The sequence below is a fragment of the Oryzias latipes genome, chromosome 1, assembly GCF_053564925.1.
Source record: "Oryzias latipes strain Hd-rR chromosome 1, Olatipes_Hd-rR_3.1".
Taxonomy (NCBI): domain Eukaryota; kingdom Metazoa; phylum Chordata; class Actinopteri; order Beloniformes; family Adrianichthyidae; genus Oryzias; species Oryzias latipes.
Window position 1 is genome coordinate 19296813 of NC_136237.1, and position 16204 is coordinate 19313016.

A 16204-nucleotide genomic window follows, 5' to 3' on the forward strand; every position below is an offset into this window, starting at 1 on the left:
CAATATGCTACAACAAATTAAAGCCTATAAAGAGTGATACATGTTGACAAATATAAGCCTAGAACATTTTTAGAGTCAACTTGAGATTTATGCCACTTTTTATTATTTATGTTGAGAGAGAAAAAAATAATAACTATAATTAAAATTTAAAAAAAAGCTGAGAATACTTCTGTTGGTAATTTCCCCTGTAAAGCTTTTGTGCAGATGAGAAGTAAGTGCCACACAATATTTCTAGGTTAAATATTCAGTATCTTTTTAAAACCCAGGTAGGCAAAAAGAATTGAGATAACTGTTTGTATTGTTATGAAACATGAAGATTAAGGTATAATCTGTTTTCCCCCTTCTAATGCTCTTATGTTAAAGATAAAAACAGTCTTCCTGACAAAGTCTGTATGGACGTAATACTTTTTAGACCGTGCCACTCAAAGTATTTATAGGAATTTGCATGATAATAATGTTTTAGAGCTCTGAATTCTTTCCTTACCTCACACTGTGCCACCTATTGCCGTAGAAAAGCTCTAATCAGGACAAAATCAGCACACCCGGGTGAAAAATGTAATGACAAGATTTTTAGAATCAATCGGCCAAGCTTAAACTTCATTTTTTGACTTTACACTTTTCCGAAACTGTGTCTACCTTTAGGCATACACAAGTTTTCTCTGAGGGTTTAAGAGAACACTGCATCTTTAGATGGAAAACTGAGCTGGGTTCTGAGCCCAGACCTGCTCATACTGTTAACTCATGACGGCATCGTCCTTCATGGTCTTGTCACTGTCATTAAGTTTCCTCAAAACCCAACAATTCTATGACTGATGAGTAACAACAATAGGGGATCTCATAGAAAGAAGGTGGTGACGCAGGTGGATGAACAACCCCTGGAACCTCAAGGGCAAATAAGACAAAGAAGTTGAGAACCGTAATGCACCCAACCTTGAACAACCACAAGAACAACAACTTTTATGAACTGAATTGAAGGTTGAACAGCAGTCAGTTCATCATAAAAGCGTGTGTGACACGGCCCTCCAGCCAAAGAGAGGAGAGGCTTCAGCAGGATGGCTCAGTGGATCGACTGACCACTCCTACAACCAGAAAAGATCTGCTCCACTCAGCTGTACCTTCAAGCAAATAGATCTCAGTCACTGCCTCCCCACGCACCCACACCCACCCACACACACAGCATTCACTATTCACCAACAGCCAGACTACAGCCAGACCACAAAGGATAAAAGCCTTTATCCGTATAATCAAATGCATCCAACAATACCAAAATAACTGTTTCATAAACAATAACTCCCTCACTCCACCCATGCCTCAATACCCCCAACGGGACTCTAAGTAAGTCCACTCTGTGTTACAAGTAAACTGGCAATAAATACTTTTGTCCTGAAAGATAGACATGAAAAACAGCTTTTATCTTTTACAAGTATTAAGCAGTAAAATTTAGTCTGTATTATTGTCCTTTATATTCCAAAATGAATTTGTAGTATAATTTGAACAGACTGTAGCTTCTAACATTCTTCATGATGTAATGAACGACCTTGGGAGTATTTCAGGCAGGCAGCTCGAGCAGTGCTTTTACCTGGTTACTCCTCCCTGCGGGCGGTTCATCCTAATTAACTCACCTGTTCAGAATCCTACTTAAAGTTCTAGGTGTGCTGTCCAATCCCTCTACTTCCATTTCCGCGAGCCCTGCGTTCGTCGCCCCACCCTCCTCCCCGGCTTCCACCTGTGAGCTCCGTTAGGGGTAGTTTAATACCCAAAGTTTTCTATGGAGATCTTTGTTTCATGTATCTGAACGGAGCCTTATGCCAAACTAAAAGAAAGATGGAAATAAATCTTTCTTTACTGCATGAGTTGTCTGACTGAAATAATGCCCTCCTTGATTTAATGGCGTTCGCGATGGCTATGTTGGAGAGGTAACAGTCTGACTGGTAAAGGTTGTTGACATGTGTTTTTTATCGACACATACAGTTCAGACAGGAGACGAGTGGAGGATAGAAAACCTTCTTAAAGCAGAAGCAACAGGTTTTTAATACAGACAGAATTTTTCTTCATTGCAGGAGACAAATACTTGTTTTTTTGCACAATTGTTCAAGCTAATTCTTAAAAATTCAAACAATATGCTTCCAGGATTGTTTTTTTTTTACTGTTCTTTCTCTCACAGTTGAAGTGGGTGTATGATAAACATTACAGACCTCTCCTCATCTTTTTAAGTGGGACAGCTTGCAAAATCTGTGAAACTGCCAAAATGTTTTTTTGCACCACTGTATATGTTGATTAAAAATGTAACTTGTCCTTGCTAGATAAAGCGCTTTAAAAAAAAAAAAAACAACACAGTTATGGTTAATTTTTGTTCCAATATTTGCAAGGTATCTAGTCTTGTAGAATTCCATGCCTGTCCATGCGGCTATGTGAAATTTGCACATATTTGATATTTTATGCTGCCTAAGTCTCACTGTGGATTTTGGGGCATGTTTTGGCATCTGTGTGTACGTGTGTGGGGTGTGTGCACAATCCTAAGCTCCAAATGAAAAGGAAAGTGAACGCGTGGCTAATGCATGACAGCAATGCAGAAGAGAAGACGCATCCATCTGCTCTCATTCACTGACTGGTGATGACTTGTCTGTCTGCCAATCTCTAATTTACATAGGATCAATTCAATCTATTCTCTAGGGCCTTTAACAACAAACGCGGGACAGCAAGCTGGACAGTGAAATGACAGTTCCAAACACCGTCTGCTAAAGTAGGAAAAGACAAAGCAGAGGAGTTTTGACAAACAACCTGCACAGAGGATAAGCAATATTTTAGGAGTTTAGAGCAGACAATATATGAAAAAAAAGCTATAAAGTTAAAAGAACTAAAATCTGAGGTGTGTGATAACAGCATTACCAGTTACTCCTCTGTCTGTTGTGTTTGGCAGAACTACAACTGGCGTCTGCGCAGTCCGTCTCTTAAGAGACACGGAACTCTGTTTGACTGTATGCCTGCTCCATAATGCACCAGCACATCTGCTCTGTGACAAGTGTCTGCTGCAGTTTTGTGTGTGTGTTTATATTCAAGGCAAAACTGTTGAGAGGCGTGCACCACCTCTTTCGAACCCTCTTTCATTCTCTGCAGTTCCATCAGGGCTGTTACGGTATTATAATTACCCCCATTAGGGTTTTCCCCAGGGACAAACATGCGCACTTGCAAGTGCTCGCACACATTTGCACGAAACATCTGCACAGCAATATTTTTCCTTTTCAGGTGGAATTACAGCCGCTCATTCACCACCACTCAAACGAGCAGGGAGATAGGCAGTTAAATTCACTTTTGCAGTTTAGTTGTAGGCATGCAGGATAAGCAGAGTGCTCCAGAATCTAAATCATACAAATGCAGACATTGAATGCATGGATCTAATTGATTTAAAATAGAGGCTTTAAAGAAAGATATTTGTAAAAGAAAATCTTATTTCTTTACATCGTTTCAAGTAACTGCTTGTGTTGTTCAAATTCCCTGTTTGGACAAAAGCTTGTCAAGGGGCCACAGACTCCGTCACCTGCTTTAATGTAGACTCTTTTACTAACCAGTCATTTCGTTGAGGCAGTGATCACAAAAATGAAATGCAAAATAAGGGATTGTCAAGCACGTTTAAAGATGGTAAAAGTATAGGCGGTGTTAAAGAACTTGTTTGGAAAATGTCTGAGTGTTTCTGTGAATGAGAATCTCTCGCTCTTACCTCTGTGTTTCAGCGCTGTACTGACCCCTGCCAACTTGATTGACAGCACAGAGCCTGAATTGGTAGGTTCTGGCAGGCGTGAGCCCGCCGACGGATACCTCGGTCACTGAAGGGTCAACCTCAGATAAGTAAACTTTCCATGGAGAATCTAGACGCAGAAGACAAGTGTTAGAGGCCAATCATATTTGGCTCAGACGGAAAGACAGATGTGGGGACACTTAAGACCGGAAGAAAAGAGGGGCGTGCTGTAGAATGCGGCAAAAAGCAGGTTTGCTGAGGAGAGGGGGATTAGTTAAGAGGCGCAGATGCTGCTGTATATTGTCTCCAGCTTGTTCCCAGCTTATCTTTCCATCATAATGCTGAACATAACACGGACAGATGCACTATTATCCCTATTATCGCACCAGCCACATGTGTATGTGTATAAGCTCCGTTTATTAGAAGCGCTGTCTGACATGAAAATACTTTGCACAGATAGTGGTGCATTCTATCAAAAAATACAAATCCAAAAAAAAAATCTCATTTGTGCAAAAACACCCAGACCATTTCTCGCTCTGTGGATTCAGGCTTCACTGAAATCGACCAGTCAATTAGGTTCCCTGCATCCCTTATCTTTTCCTCTTTTCTCAAGACTCGAAGTTATTAGCACATTTTCTCATTCCCCTCCCATGACAATGCATCAACTTAATCATAATTTTGGTTTGCATTTCTAGTTTTAGCAGGACTGCTCCTTAGGTTGTCTGCAAAAACATAAAAAGAGAAATTCTTCTATATCAAGATGAAAATATTTGTTCATTAGTCTTGCTGCTGCATTCATGGGCCCAACGCCTGACTGTAGAGCCCACTATACCATCCCCTGCAGTCATCTTCCTCCCATCTGTTTGTCCTGTCATTCTTCGCCCTCCCCGTCTCTGCTGCTCCCTTTCTTATCTGACAGAGTGCCAGCCTGCTGTTAAAACATCTGTGGTGAAGAGAAGCTGCGGCTCGAAAGAGAATGAGAGATGGGCTAAAGGAGGGATGGAAGGGAGGAGTTTATTCATAAGGATCCCAGGCTTTTACGCTGCAGTGCTGTTCACCATATGCCTGTCTCTTGTGAATGAGTGCATGTCAGTGGCTGGTGAGCAGCAAGTGAACAGCTGTTTGCATCAGAGTAACTGTAACCTTTGATGGACACACACAGACACTCTCATACGCACTGTTCTCAGAGAGCTCCAACACATAGTACAGGAGGGGGGAGTTCCCATCGAAGGGGCGCAGCCAGGACAGGAGGACGGAACGGGAGTCAGAGTCGTTAAGGCGAGCCGTCAGGGAGCGAGGAGAATGTGGCAGCTCACTGAGAAAAACAGAAAAATATGAAAAGCCAACTTATACTGAGAGGTACTTTTGTTTATATAACACACTCTTTAAGGTTTATGGGGCAAACATAAAGAAAGGATTCAATGCAAACAGTTTAAGTATATATAAATAACTGAAGCAGGTACTAAAGCAGATAAAATTGACCCTATCCAAAGCCAGTGTGATGTCTGTGGTTGCAAATGTAAACATTTGTTTTTAAAATTTTAATGAAATTTGTGTTTTGGGTGCTTTTAACATCTACTTGGGACATTTCTCTGATAATGGAAGGGATATATCAATAAAATTAAGCTAAAATTGCATCTCTGACTTTTCTTTATTTAAATCATTGTGAATCCGCTCACTGTATGTGATTCTTCTTCGTCACACCAATTGCCATCTTTTTCTTGAAATTTAGAAGTTTTCCTGTGCAATATGGCCACCAGATTCGGGAGTGTATCCTAAGATGAATAAATTAAGGCTCACCTTACACATTTCTTTGATTCAAACGGCTGTTAACTTATGTAGAAATACATCATATTTTGCAATAAAGTAGAGAATGCAATTTGCTTCTTTTTTTCTCCTCTGTACTGCCTATTTCTGCTCAGTGGGCGAACACACCACCCTCTTGTGCCTCAGCACATTCACAAGTGAAAGATCAGGATGTCGTTCATATGATTAATAAACCCTGGAGACGATCGCGTTACCTGAAAAGTATAAACGCCGCTCAGAAGTTCAGAAGTTCATAGCAGTAACACGGACAGTCTCAATCAAAAACAGTCAGCATCACTATGAACTCGACTGTGCGATTGTGGAAGCGGCTGGTGCGATGACCGATCACTTTAAAGTATAAACCGGCCTTTAGAGCCGGCTCTTTAAAGCGAACAACAAGAGCCAGCTTCTACCTGGGAGCCTTTTTTTTTTAAACTGTACTTTACTCTTTCTTACTTCTTTTACTCCTCAAGCCGCTTATAATTGGTCAATACTTGTTTATGCTGAGGGCGGGGGTACTGAAGCAGCAGTAGGCGTTAACGGTGTAACAGAGAAAGCGCTATGTGCAAGAAGAAGAGACAACATCAACATAAAAACTTAAAGAAAATGAGCGACAAAGAAAAAAAAAGCAAAATCCAGAACCGCTTCATTTTAACTGACACAAAAAGAGAATTTAAAGCCTGCTAAAGAACAATTCCATTTAGAAGCGGATCCACAACCAACCTGCAACTGAGAACTGAGAGCATCTTCTAAACAGAGCAGATCATTACTGACTGAAGAAACCAGATCAGCTTCACAGAGCTGAGACACTCAGTACTTTACGATGAAGAAGAATCACATAGAGTGGGCGGAGCAAATCACATTTTATGAGAGACAACAGTATAAAGCCTGACCGGTCATGGATTTAGGTAAATGTTCTCCGAATCCTAAATGAATGTCCAGAACATCGTAGTTTTGCTCCAAAATTATTTGATTCATTTGTCCACTGTTTTTGTTATAGTGTGACAGTAATATTGCTGTTATATTCTTATAACACATAATTAAATTATTGTATTTTTAGAACATATACATGCTTGTTATATGTCTGACAGCAATTGGATTTTTTTGTCCAAAAATACAAACCCCATTTTTTGTATATGTTTAGAAAGTACAAACAGACATAAAACGGAGGTGTTCATTTTAATGTTTGGTCATCAAAGGTAAAGTGAAAAAGACATTAAGAGCAGAATTTTTTCAATGATAACAATTTCAGTTAAAATGCAATAACTCTTGTTTTTTCTTCTTTTATATTTTTCACAACCCTATCTAAGATAAACTTAGACCTTTTTCCAAAGATATTGCTTGTTATAAATATGTTTGTAACAGCATGCACAGATTAATAACCATAATAACATCTTTTTCCTGTACCTTTGCGAGGAGTTGAAGGTGTTCAGCTAGAATAATGTTGACTGTGACTCACTGCTTATCTCTAAGCTCCGATCCAGAATCCCTTTTTCTTTTGGGTAATATTTCTGATACATGGCTTTCTCGTGTAGATTTTTGTTCTTTATGGGCTCAGCTTTAAATCAAATATATATATATATATCACAGAGCCAAATAAAAATACATTTTACCAGCATTACTGCACACAAATTCTGCAGGAAAACTGTGCACGGACTTAAAAAAAACAGAGAAAGGAGCACAAATTCTGTTGTTCGAAGGCTAAAAGCGCTGAAAAAAACCTCAGCATGATCTAAGACATTTAGGCGAGGCATAAAAGAACCAAATAAATATATTAACAGCGAAACTGTGATCAAAGTGTGATAAATGAGACGATCCCTTCTGCCCAGACTGGCAACATCTTATATTTATAACCTTATTAATTATTTCTAAGCAAACACAGATGTGAGAATTTGCTGTCCAATAGCTCTGCTTTGACAGCATTCACACTTATATTTGTAACATAAAAACAAGTGGGCTTACACCTGTTTTACCTTGTTTCTATACAGGTAAAGTTAAACATTTGACTGCAAATTTGGTAAGTCTTAAGCTACATTCACACTGCCCTATGCAACAAGCGTTCAAGCAACCAATTTTAATAAAAAGTCTATATAACGTGCGTGTTTCAGGATCCTGTGTTATAAACTCGCGTTCACGTGTCGCTACACACATTTTTGAGTCTTTTTTCAGGCTCTAAAACACATGCGTCTACTTAACACGGGTTGAAAGTCAAACCAGTTGAACTCTGACTAATCAGGGACTCAGATTTGGTAGTGACGTATGCATTCATGGAAAAGCCACCTGTTTGAACATTTATCACAGTGGAGAAAACAATAATTGCGGTTTGTGCCAGGTCAGAAATAAATATATATAGAAATATATAATATTCATATATCAAAATTCTACTGTAAAGAAAAAGCCTGGTGTAAGATTTGCACCGCTTTAACATGTCGCACCAGGCCTCTTCCAACTGTAGGTACAGCGCTAGTATTGGGTAGTGAGAACCCGGTGTGAACGTAGCTTAAAGGACAAGAGCCACAGATGGACAGCACTGAAATAAAATGGAGGAAAAAAGCATATCAAGACAGTTTGGAGATCAAATTCTTTCTGTTATTCCATGGTTGACATGAAGATATTAATTGACAGTTGAGCTTAGAAATTGTTAGACCAATCATCTTTCCTGCAAAACAAGTGCAAGCTCTCCTGCAGACACATGAATGGGTCTAGTGGGAGTTGAACCAATAACCTGCTGGTAATTAGTCTGCCTCCACAGCCGCCAGCGTCTTTTAGCCTCCGTGACCCACTGATACCAAGCTAACGAGAATGTCAGTCACAGACACGGACACAGGAAAATACACAGATACAGACACACTCACGCCGAGCTTTGGACAGAAATCCCTTCAGCCTCCCCCCATGCTTTCACACATCAGTAAAGACAGGTCTGCCCCCCCTTCCCCCATCGTCTGACATGTTCAACCTCCACTCTATTCATAATTCATAAGGATGTGGACTCATGTTCTGTCTCTGTCTGCCACTTCACAATTATATAAACACAAGAAGTGCATTTTATAAGTGTGTTATCAAAGTGACTATTAGCTGCTACCTGTTCTCTCACACCAGCTGTAACAAAGCTGTGTGGGTTACAGCTGAGGATGCGACTTTTCAAGTGGAATGGCAGATTGTCAACTCGCTCAACAACATTACTGTGTGCATTCACCTTCTGCTAAAAAAGAAAAAAAGCAAAGAAAAGGAAAACAGGGCTGCAGTGGGTTTCTGGAATGTGTCAGTGCAGAACTAAAGCATTATTCTGACCGTCCCATCTCTGCATACAAGATCAAAGTAATACAGATACTGTAGGACTATAGCTGACAATGAGCTCTCCCATTATCTCTATTGCCTTTTTTTCTCTTTTTTTTAATGTGCCAAATTACCTCTCTCCCGCTTCATTTGAATTACGTTTTTGAGTAGCCTTGTTTCCTAAAGATGTCCTTCATGTCTGCAATTTCATTGAGCCAGTCCTCTAGAAACTGATCTTTTTTCTTTCTTTCTGTATGAAGTGTGAAAGCATCATAAATTATGATTTTGTTTGATTGTGAGAAACAGAAAGCATGGCGCATAAAAGAATGACGAATGCATTGCTAGGAGTACTGTGAATAACTCGTGAAAATATTGACATAAAAAATCTCACACAACTCTATCAAGAGATGTAAGAGAAAATGTTTGTGAACGACTGATCAAACGCTCAAACTTTTCTGAAGAAACTGACTTTTTTTAAATAAAATTGAGTTTCAAGTTGAGAAAGTGACCCGTAGAATGGTTGTTTCAGAAACTCACATGACTTCAAGGCGTGCAGTGTGGGAATCATTGCCAGCCCGTGATGTAACAGTGCAGGTGTAGTCCCCGATGTCACCAGACCAAGTCTGGCTTATGGACAGAGAGCCCTGGCTCACAGAGACACGCCCACCTCCACTTGAAAGAACTGGCACACCTCCACGATCCCACTTGAAGCTGTAGCATTTCAGAGAATATGTGACTTAGAACAGAGAGGCGGCACTTTTTAAAGGAGAAACACTGATAGACGAATACCTAATATTGATTCTGGAATCATGGGTGGCGTTGCATTCAAGAACCGCAGTGGTTCCTTTAATCACACGCTGGTCTGTTGGGGGCACAGAGAGGAATGTGCGTCCTGAAGAGCCACAGAGAAGGAGACAGGGAGGAGGGTCAAGGAATGACACAGGTTGGAAGAACAAAACACACTTTATGGTGTTGCCTGTAATTAAACACTAGAAAATAATTGTGTTCATCATCAAAAAGAAGAAATGAATTTGCCTGCAGGGTATACAACTCACAAGTGAGCTCACAACAAGCAGATTTTAAAAAGTGCAGCAGTAAATGATGGTGTTAGATAAAAGAAAGAGTCTTTTGTTTGGCTCTAATTCTATTGCACACTTGTGGTTCACCTGTTTGTCTTTGTGTGCCTTTTTATAAATCGGTTGACTTCCTTTGCAATCATCTCACAGCTAAAATGTTCATCTCAAACACCTCTGAAACTGAATGAAACAGAGTTGGACTAAAGCTGCCAAAACAAATGCATGAAAGAATGACAATTACCAGGCTTGGCACGCTAAATAATCCTTTCACAGCTTCATCGATGAACACAACTATTCATGAACATGTTCTAATGCAAATGGACAGTTATGGATAAACTGGTGTTCCATGTCTTTAAGTCGTTTTAGGAAATGTACATAGATGTGGTTAATGCTGTTTGAGTCTACACATGCATGAAATGAATAAGCCTTACTCCAGACGGTGAGCGCAGCGGTAGCATTGATGCTTCCCTCCGAGTTAGAAGCAGTGCAGGTGAACTGTCCTGAATCCTGAAAACTGATTGGTTTAATCTGCAAGCCACCAGACTGCAGCAGTGTGAACCTGGGAACCTGTACTGAACCGCTAGCGACGATCTGTAAACCTTAACAGGTGAGAAAACATGAAATCAATATGTGAATTTGATGTGCCAGCACATTTGTGAGCATGCTCAGAGTGTGTTCAGTTGACACGCTATTTTGTACCTTTCCTCCAGGTAATGGCAGGTTTGGGAGCTCCACTGTGCTCACAGGCAAACACAACTGTTTCCCCCTCAGTTACAGTTTGGTCAGATGGGGGGAACGTAAAAATGGGGCCCACGCCTGAAACACAGAGGGAGCATGAGAGGGAGAAGGTGGAGGTGACAACTGAAAACAGAAAGATGTAGATAAACATCAATGAAGAAGCTCAAAGTCTAAAGAATAAAAAAAAACAGGGATGAAAATGGTGATCTAATCACTAATGCTGGTTCACTGATCAATGAAAGCTTTATTCACCACCTGCTACTACATGTTCCTGCATTTATTAGGAGAGCAGCACCATAGAAGCTATCCATATAAGGACTTTCATTCATCAAGCCCATTTTGTTTCATTCTGGGTCACGGGGCAGCTGGAGCCTATCCTGACCACTCGTGAGCGAAGGCAGGGTACACCCCGGACAGGTGACAGTCTGATGCAGGGCCACAGTCTCTACACACTCGCATTCACACCTATGGACAATTAAGGGTACCCAATTAACCTACGAAGCAAGTTTTTGGATAGTGGGAGTCCCCGAAGAAAACCCACACATGCACGGGGAAAACATGCAAACTCCGCACAGAAAGGGCCCCCATTGGTGATTCTGTTTCAGTTTTCCGCTACCATGGACTTTCAATCACACAGAAATCTCAGTGAATTATTCTGAAACCCAATTAGTGATGTAACTTTAGGATTTTTGAAAGTATTACAGTAACATTTATTGCATAATAATACATAAAAAAAACAGAATAACTAACAAGAAAAACACCAAAATCAGCACCAAATTTCCCTTCTGTCCGAAAGGTTTTTGAAAATCACTACTTATTAAATTCTTAATAAAACTTATAAGAGCCAGTGCATTATACAAAGAGTGAAGAATTCACATTGGACAGAATCCTTTGAGGTTTAATTCAGACACATTTAAAAATGCACACCAAAAAGTAAATGGCACCATGGCATAAAGAGAGTGACAAGTCAGCTGAAAAAAGCAAGCCTTGGGAGCAGACGCAAGGCTGATGCAGCTGTGTGTATTTACAAGATTCTGCTCCACTGTGTACAGTGTTGCAGGCAAACTCACTGGAGACAAGGAGCTCTGTGTGTGCTTGAGTCTCCCCTGCAGAGCTGCGAGCAAAGCACTGGAATATTCCTCCGTCTCCCAGCTGGACCCTCCGTACTGTCAGCCCGGTGGCTGTGTTGACTCTGTAGCGGGGATTGGCCAGTTTGGACAGAGGGACGGCGTCCTTATACCATTCTATCCGGGGCGGGGGAACACCTGAACATGAAGGACAGGCAGAGGCTGAGCATTTCTTTGTTTGTTTTTTTTTTGCCTAAAACTAAGACAGCTGACCTTAAATAGCACTTTTCTCCCAGAAAATGTATTTTGCCTTATCCAATTTCACTCTATAAATATGCATGCAGCTATAATGAATGTAATAATAAATTGATTGGAAAGTGTGGGTGGTGAAAAAAGGGTGACCTGAAAACATGCTGGGAGAGAAATGAGGAGAAATCGAGAATCAACAGCATCAACCCGTCTAACCAAACATGCTGCATATGACAGTCGCACATGGCTCTGTCTGGACCTGTTACACCTATGTGTTTGACTGTAAAAGTGGCTGCTCAAGAGAAAGTAAGGACTTCTCTTGGCTTATTGGTGTCAATGTTTTAAGCTCATGTGAAATACCCCCGCCCTCCTTATCCAAGTCAGTGTCTTTCCTCCAATCCTCGTTTCTGCTCTTTGCCTCCATCTCCCTCCGTATAGCCCTGAGCCGCTGCTATTTAATTACTGTACACTGCAACTGTATCAGATTACTGAGGAGGAACACAAACTCGCTGCATGTGTGTGTGAGTGAGTGAGGGGGAGCGACAGGGAAGGAGGGCGGGATGTGTTGTCATTTTTAGAACTGTGTCCAGCCCCCCTCACGAGTATTTGATCCAATGTAATTGATTTAAAAAATAGGAGTCTCAAACGAGCAACATAACCAAGCCAAGTCCCAGCATAGCGATGTTTATGTTGTCAGAACTTGTTATTTTTTTCTTTTTTGACTACTTCCTGCAGGGGAAGCCATAATATGGCCTCAGTTCTTACCACAGATGCCCCTCCTGACTAAAGTTTCTGCATTTATCTGGACTTGGGACCGACCACTGACTATATACCAGAACTGGACTGAGTGCCCCCCCCCCACGTTCCAAATAGGAAGTACCCACTGGTTCCAAGAAGTCAAAATCCTATAGACTTCTATTGAGATATAAGCAGTTATTGGTGTTTGTACCTCAAAATGCATGATTAGTCTGAAATATCAACCTAACCGGCTTCGCTATTTTCTCTGGGTGAGGTTCCACTCCCCTGGTCCAATTCTCAGGCACAACCAATGTAACCGTCACACAAAAACAAAGCAAAGTGCCCCCTTGTGGTTGCATTAACTTACAGCAATAACAAATCTGGGCTGGATATAAATGGACTCAATATGTGAAATTTGAACTTGTCAGAAGGATGCACCAGCAGAAAGCCAGCGTCAGCGTGCCTCACACCCAGTCAATAAAAATCCGCTTGTAAAAACGGCTTTCACTGACACCTTTCCAATATTGTTACAGTAGATCTGCATTGACATATAGTCTCACACCTGTTTTCTGAATGTCAGCAAAATATAACCTGAAAGATCTGATAGGTCTGTGGTACTCTGTGTATTTAAACAATATTTTAAAACTTCTTTACAGGTCTGCTTTGACAAGATATCTTATTCCATTCATTAACATCAGAAAGGAGGAGAGAATTTTTGTCAGCTTTCTTTCGATTTGGTAAATTTACCGTTTCTTTTTGAAGGTGTTTCTGGACATTTTTTTGAAGCTTTGTGATTTAAAATATGTGTAGTAATAACTCATGCCCCCCCCCCCCCCCCCCCCCCACACACACACACACACACACGCACACATACACAGATTCTACCTGAGGCTTGACATGGTATATCTACATTCTTGTCCAGATCTGCAAAGATCTTTCCTTTGGGTTGAACAGCCAGGAAAGGTGGTTCTGGAGAAAGGAAAGGAAGAAGGCAAAGCAAAACAAACTACATGTTAAAAATGTTGCTTTAAGTATAAGTTAACTCAATTTAAATAAAAAAAAGTACAGTTCAGGGTCAAGTCAGTATAAAAAAGAAAAAAAAAAACAGCTAACACCCAATTAGAAAAGCTTCAGGCTTTTAGAAGCTCACACTTAGGATCTCAATAAACAGATAAAAACATTTGCATACCATATAGTGACATTCTGCTACTTTTTGGATTTGTTAAAGCTACAACATCAACTAACAAACAGCAAGTGCCAAATCTAACAAACAATTAACCAGTAATACATGTTATGAGTCTGTCAAATCTGTATTTCAATGAATTATATTCCTTAGCTGTAGAATTGTTTTTAAAACTGTGAATACTAAGGATTACTTCCTTGATGACGTTTTGTTTTTCCACTGAATATTTGTATGGTAACCTGGCAACACAACAATCTCACATCATCCATCTTCTGACATGTTCCACTGTTTTAAGAGAGGCCTGTTACAACCATCATGAACTTTGACCTCTGCCATGTTAACTAAGAGCTGCAAAGTCTGAAGTGTAGCCCTTAGTTTTCATGCCTGAGCACCGTATGATCTGACCTTGGGTTGAATGTCACTTGAACATTTCGTACTTGTGAATAATCTTCCCAACTGTATGATGGCAGACAAGAATTGTTTGAATATTGCCGTTTTCAGACTGAGAGACAGGAACAATTGCTGGGATTACAGCGGATGTCTTTTTCTCCCTGGCGTGGTGTTGAAAACACACCTGAACGCTCCAAACCAACACACTGCTAACCGTCTGCTTTTACAGAGGTCTGCAGATCTGCTCATGACCAATTTATTACAGGCTGGCAGTTGGATGCACCTGGCTGTCACCCTTTTACATTTAAATGCTAACATTTTAGTTTCTGTTTGTTTTGGCAGTTTTTTCCCCCCTGCATTTTGGGTAAGGTTAGATTTCCCGTATATTGAAATGTATATGTTTATTTAAACTTATAAACAAACAGGTATTAATGTTTCATAATTATGAAAAACCCATTGTGTAATTCATGACTTTAAAGACCCAGTTGAATAAAAAAGGTTGTTTTTGGTGTTTTTAATATGTTCTTGTGGCCTTTTTCTCATGATGGAGGACATATAAAGAAAATTAAGCCTATAATTGTGTTCCTGGGTATTTGTTTATTTAAAGCATTGTGAATCAGGATATTGCTCTCCAGTTTTACTGCACCGTTTGGGGGTGTGAGGGGCTGTAAGCTAGCAGAAGAGCGTGTAAATAGATGGATGATGGGAATTGGGCTTATTCCCCGCCAACAGTCCCGTGTGAAACACACATGCAGTGGCACATAATTTATGTTTGCAAGGCCATAATATTATTTTCAATGTCATTACTTTTGTCAGGACACTTGGTGTGACATGAGACTAATGACACATTTACTGTATTGACATTTTTTCTCATTGAGTCACATTTGTGAGCGTTTGGTTTTAAGACTATTTTGTGAATTTCCTTTTGTTTGCCTGCAAAAAAAAAAAAAAAGACAGTGAATAACAATGGATGTGTGGTTTGCACCCAGCACTGCCTGTGCAGTATACAACACAAGGATGCAGAGTCATACATATTCTTATTAGAGGATTGGGGCAGAAATGAAATGAAATTGAATAATGAATACCTTTGAGGCTGCCTCTTCCCCTCACAGACACATAACCCTATTCTGCTTAGGAATGCCTTGTGTAGCATCAAGGTCGGCTGAACTCACAGCAGAAAAAAAAGAGGATCAGTACAGACGTGTTCATCAGTCTCTCCTCCTCTAATACGAATGGATGCAAGCAGGCTGTCTCTGTCCGGCAGACCTTAAAAGTGCTGCTGTTCTAATGAAGGCAGATCATTTGGGGGGGATAAAAAGAAAAGGCTTGTAAAGGGATAAAAAAATTAGGCTGAGATAGGGAGTGGGCATGGCATGACAGGGAGTGCAGAATGAATATTCAGGCAGGTCTTCTCTGACTTGTAAGCATTCCGTAGACACGGGACTCTGTGCTAAGCTGCTCCCTCGCCCTTCAGACTGGGAGCTACAGAAGATCTAAAAGACAAAGGCGGACTGGGGACGAAGAAAGTTTTATCGAATCAAATACTTTCTCTCCTCGCAAACTTGTTGTTTTCTCTGCACTGCATCCAAGGCAGGCGAGGATGGTAGTAAAAGCCGCCTTCTTTAAACATCTTCAGTTTTCTTATGCATTGGTGACTTAAAGGAGTGAAGCTAATGCAGCTGCAGGGCAAACAGCCTTATAAGTCTGTGATGCCACTTTGTGAAATCTGTGCAATCAGAGAGCACACAAGCGGACTGCCATGTGTGTGACTTCCATAGCAGTTTTTGACTATTTATTGGCAAGTGTACAAAAAAAAATTAAGGCAGACAAGGCTTGTAGTTCACAAGCAGTATTTACAGTGTTCAGTCACACTTTTAGTAGCTAATGTCCGGATAAAAGGAATAAAGAAAGTAAAGTCGACCTCAAGCATAAAATGTGAAAACAA

The 16204-nt window shown here is 40.5% G+C and overlaps 1 protein-coding gene across 5 annotated transcripts in view; it reads right to left on the minus strand.

The window, feature by feature from the left end:
- Positions 1 to 16204, minus strand: part of LOC101162904 (protein sidekick-1) — a 318971-nt gene that overhangs the window by 82691 nt on the left and 220076 nt on the right. For all 5 annotated transcript variants that reach the window (XM_078944349.1, XM_078944355.1, XM_011477316.4 and 2 more), the window contains 8 exons: positions 13572 to 13655; positions 11703 to 11897; positions 10594 to 10710; positions 10326 to 10493; positions 9608 to 9710; positions 9356 to 9529; positions 4915 to 5051; positions 3719 to 3866 (listed from right to left, as the gene is read on the minus strand). In XM_078944349.1, the coding sequence (XP_078800475.1) occupies positions 3719 to 3866; positions 4915 to 5051; positions 9356 to 9529; positions 9608 to 9710; positions 10326 to 10493; positions 10594 to 10710; positions 11703 to 11897; positions 13572 to 13655 (1126 nt within the window). The remainder of the gene's footprint in view (positions 1 to 3718; positions 3867 to 4914; positions 5052 to 9355; positions 9530 to 9607; positions 9711 to 10325; positions 10494 to 10593; positions 10711 to 11702; positions 11898 to 13571; positions 13656 to 16204) is intronic.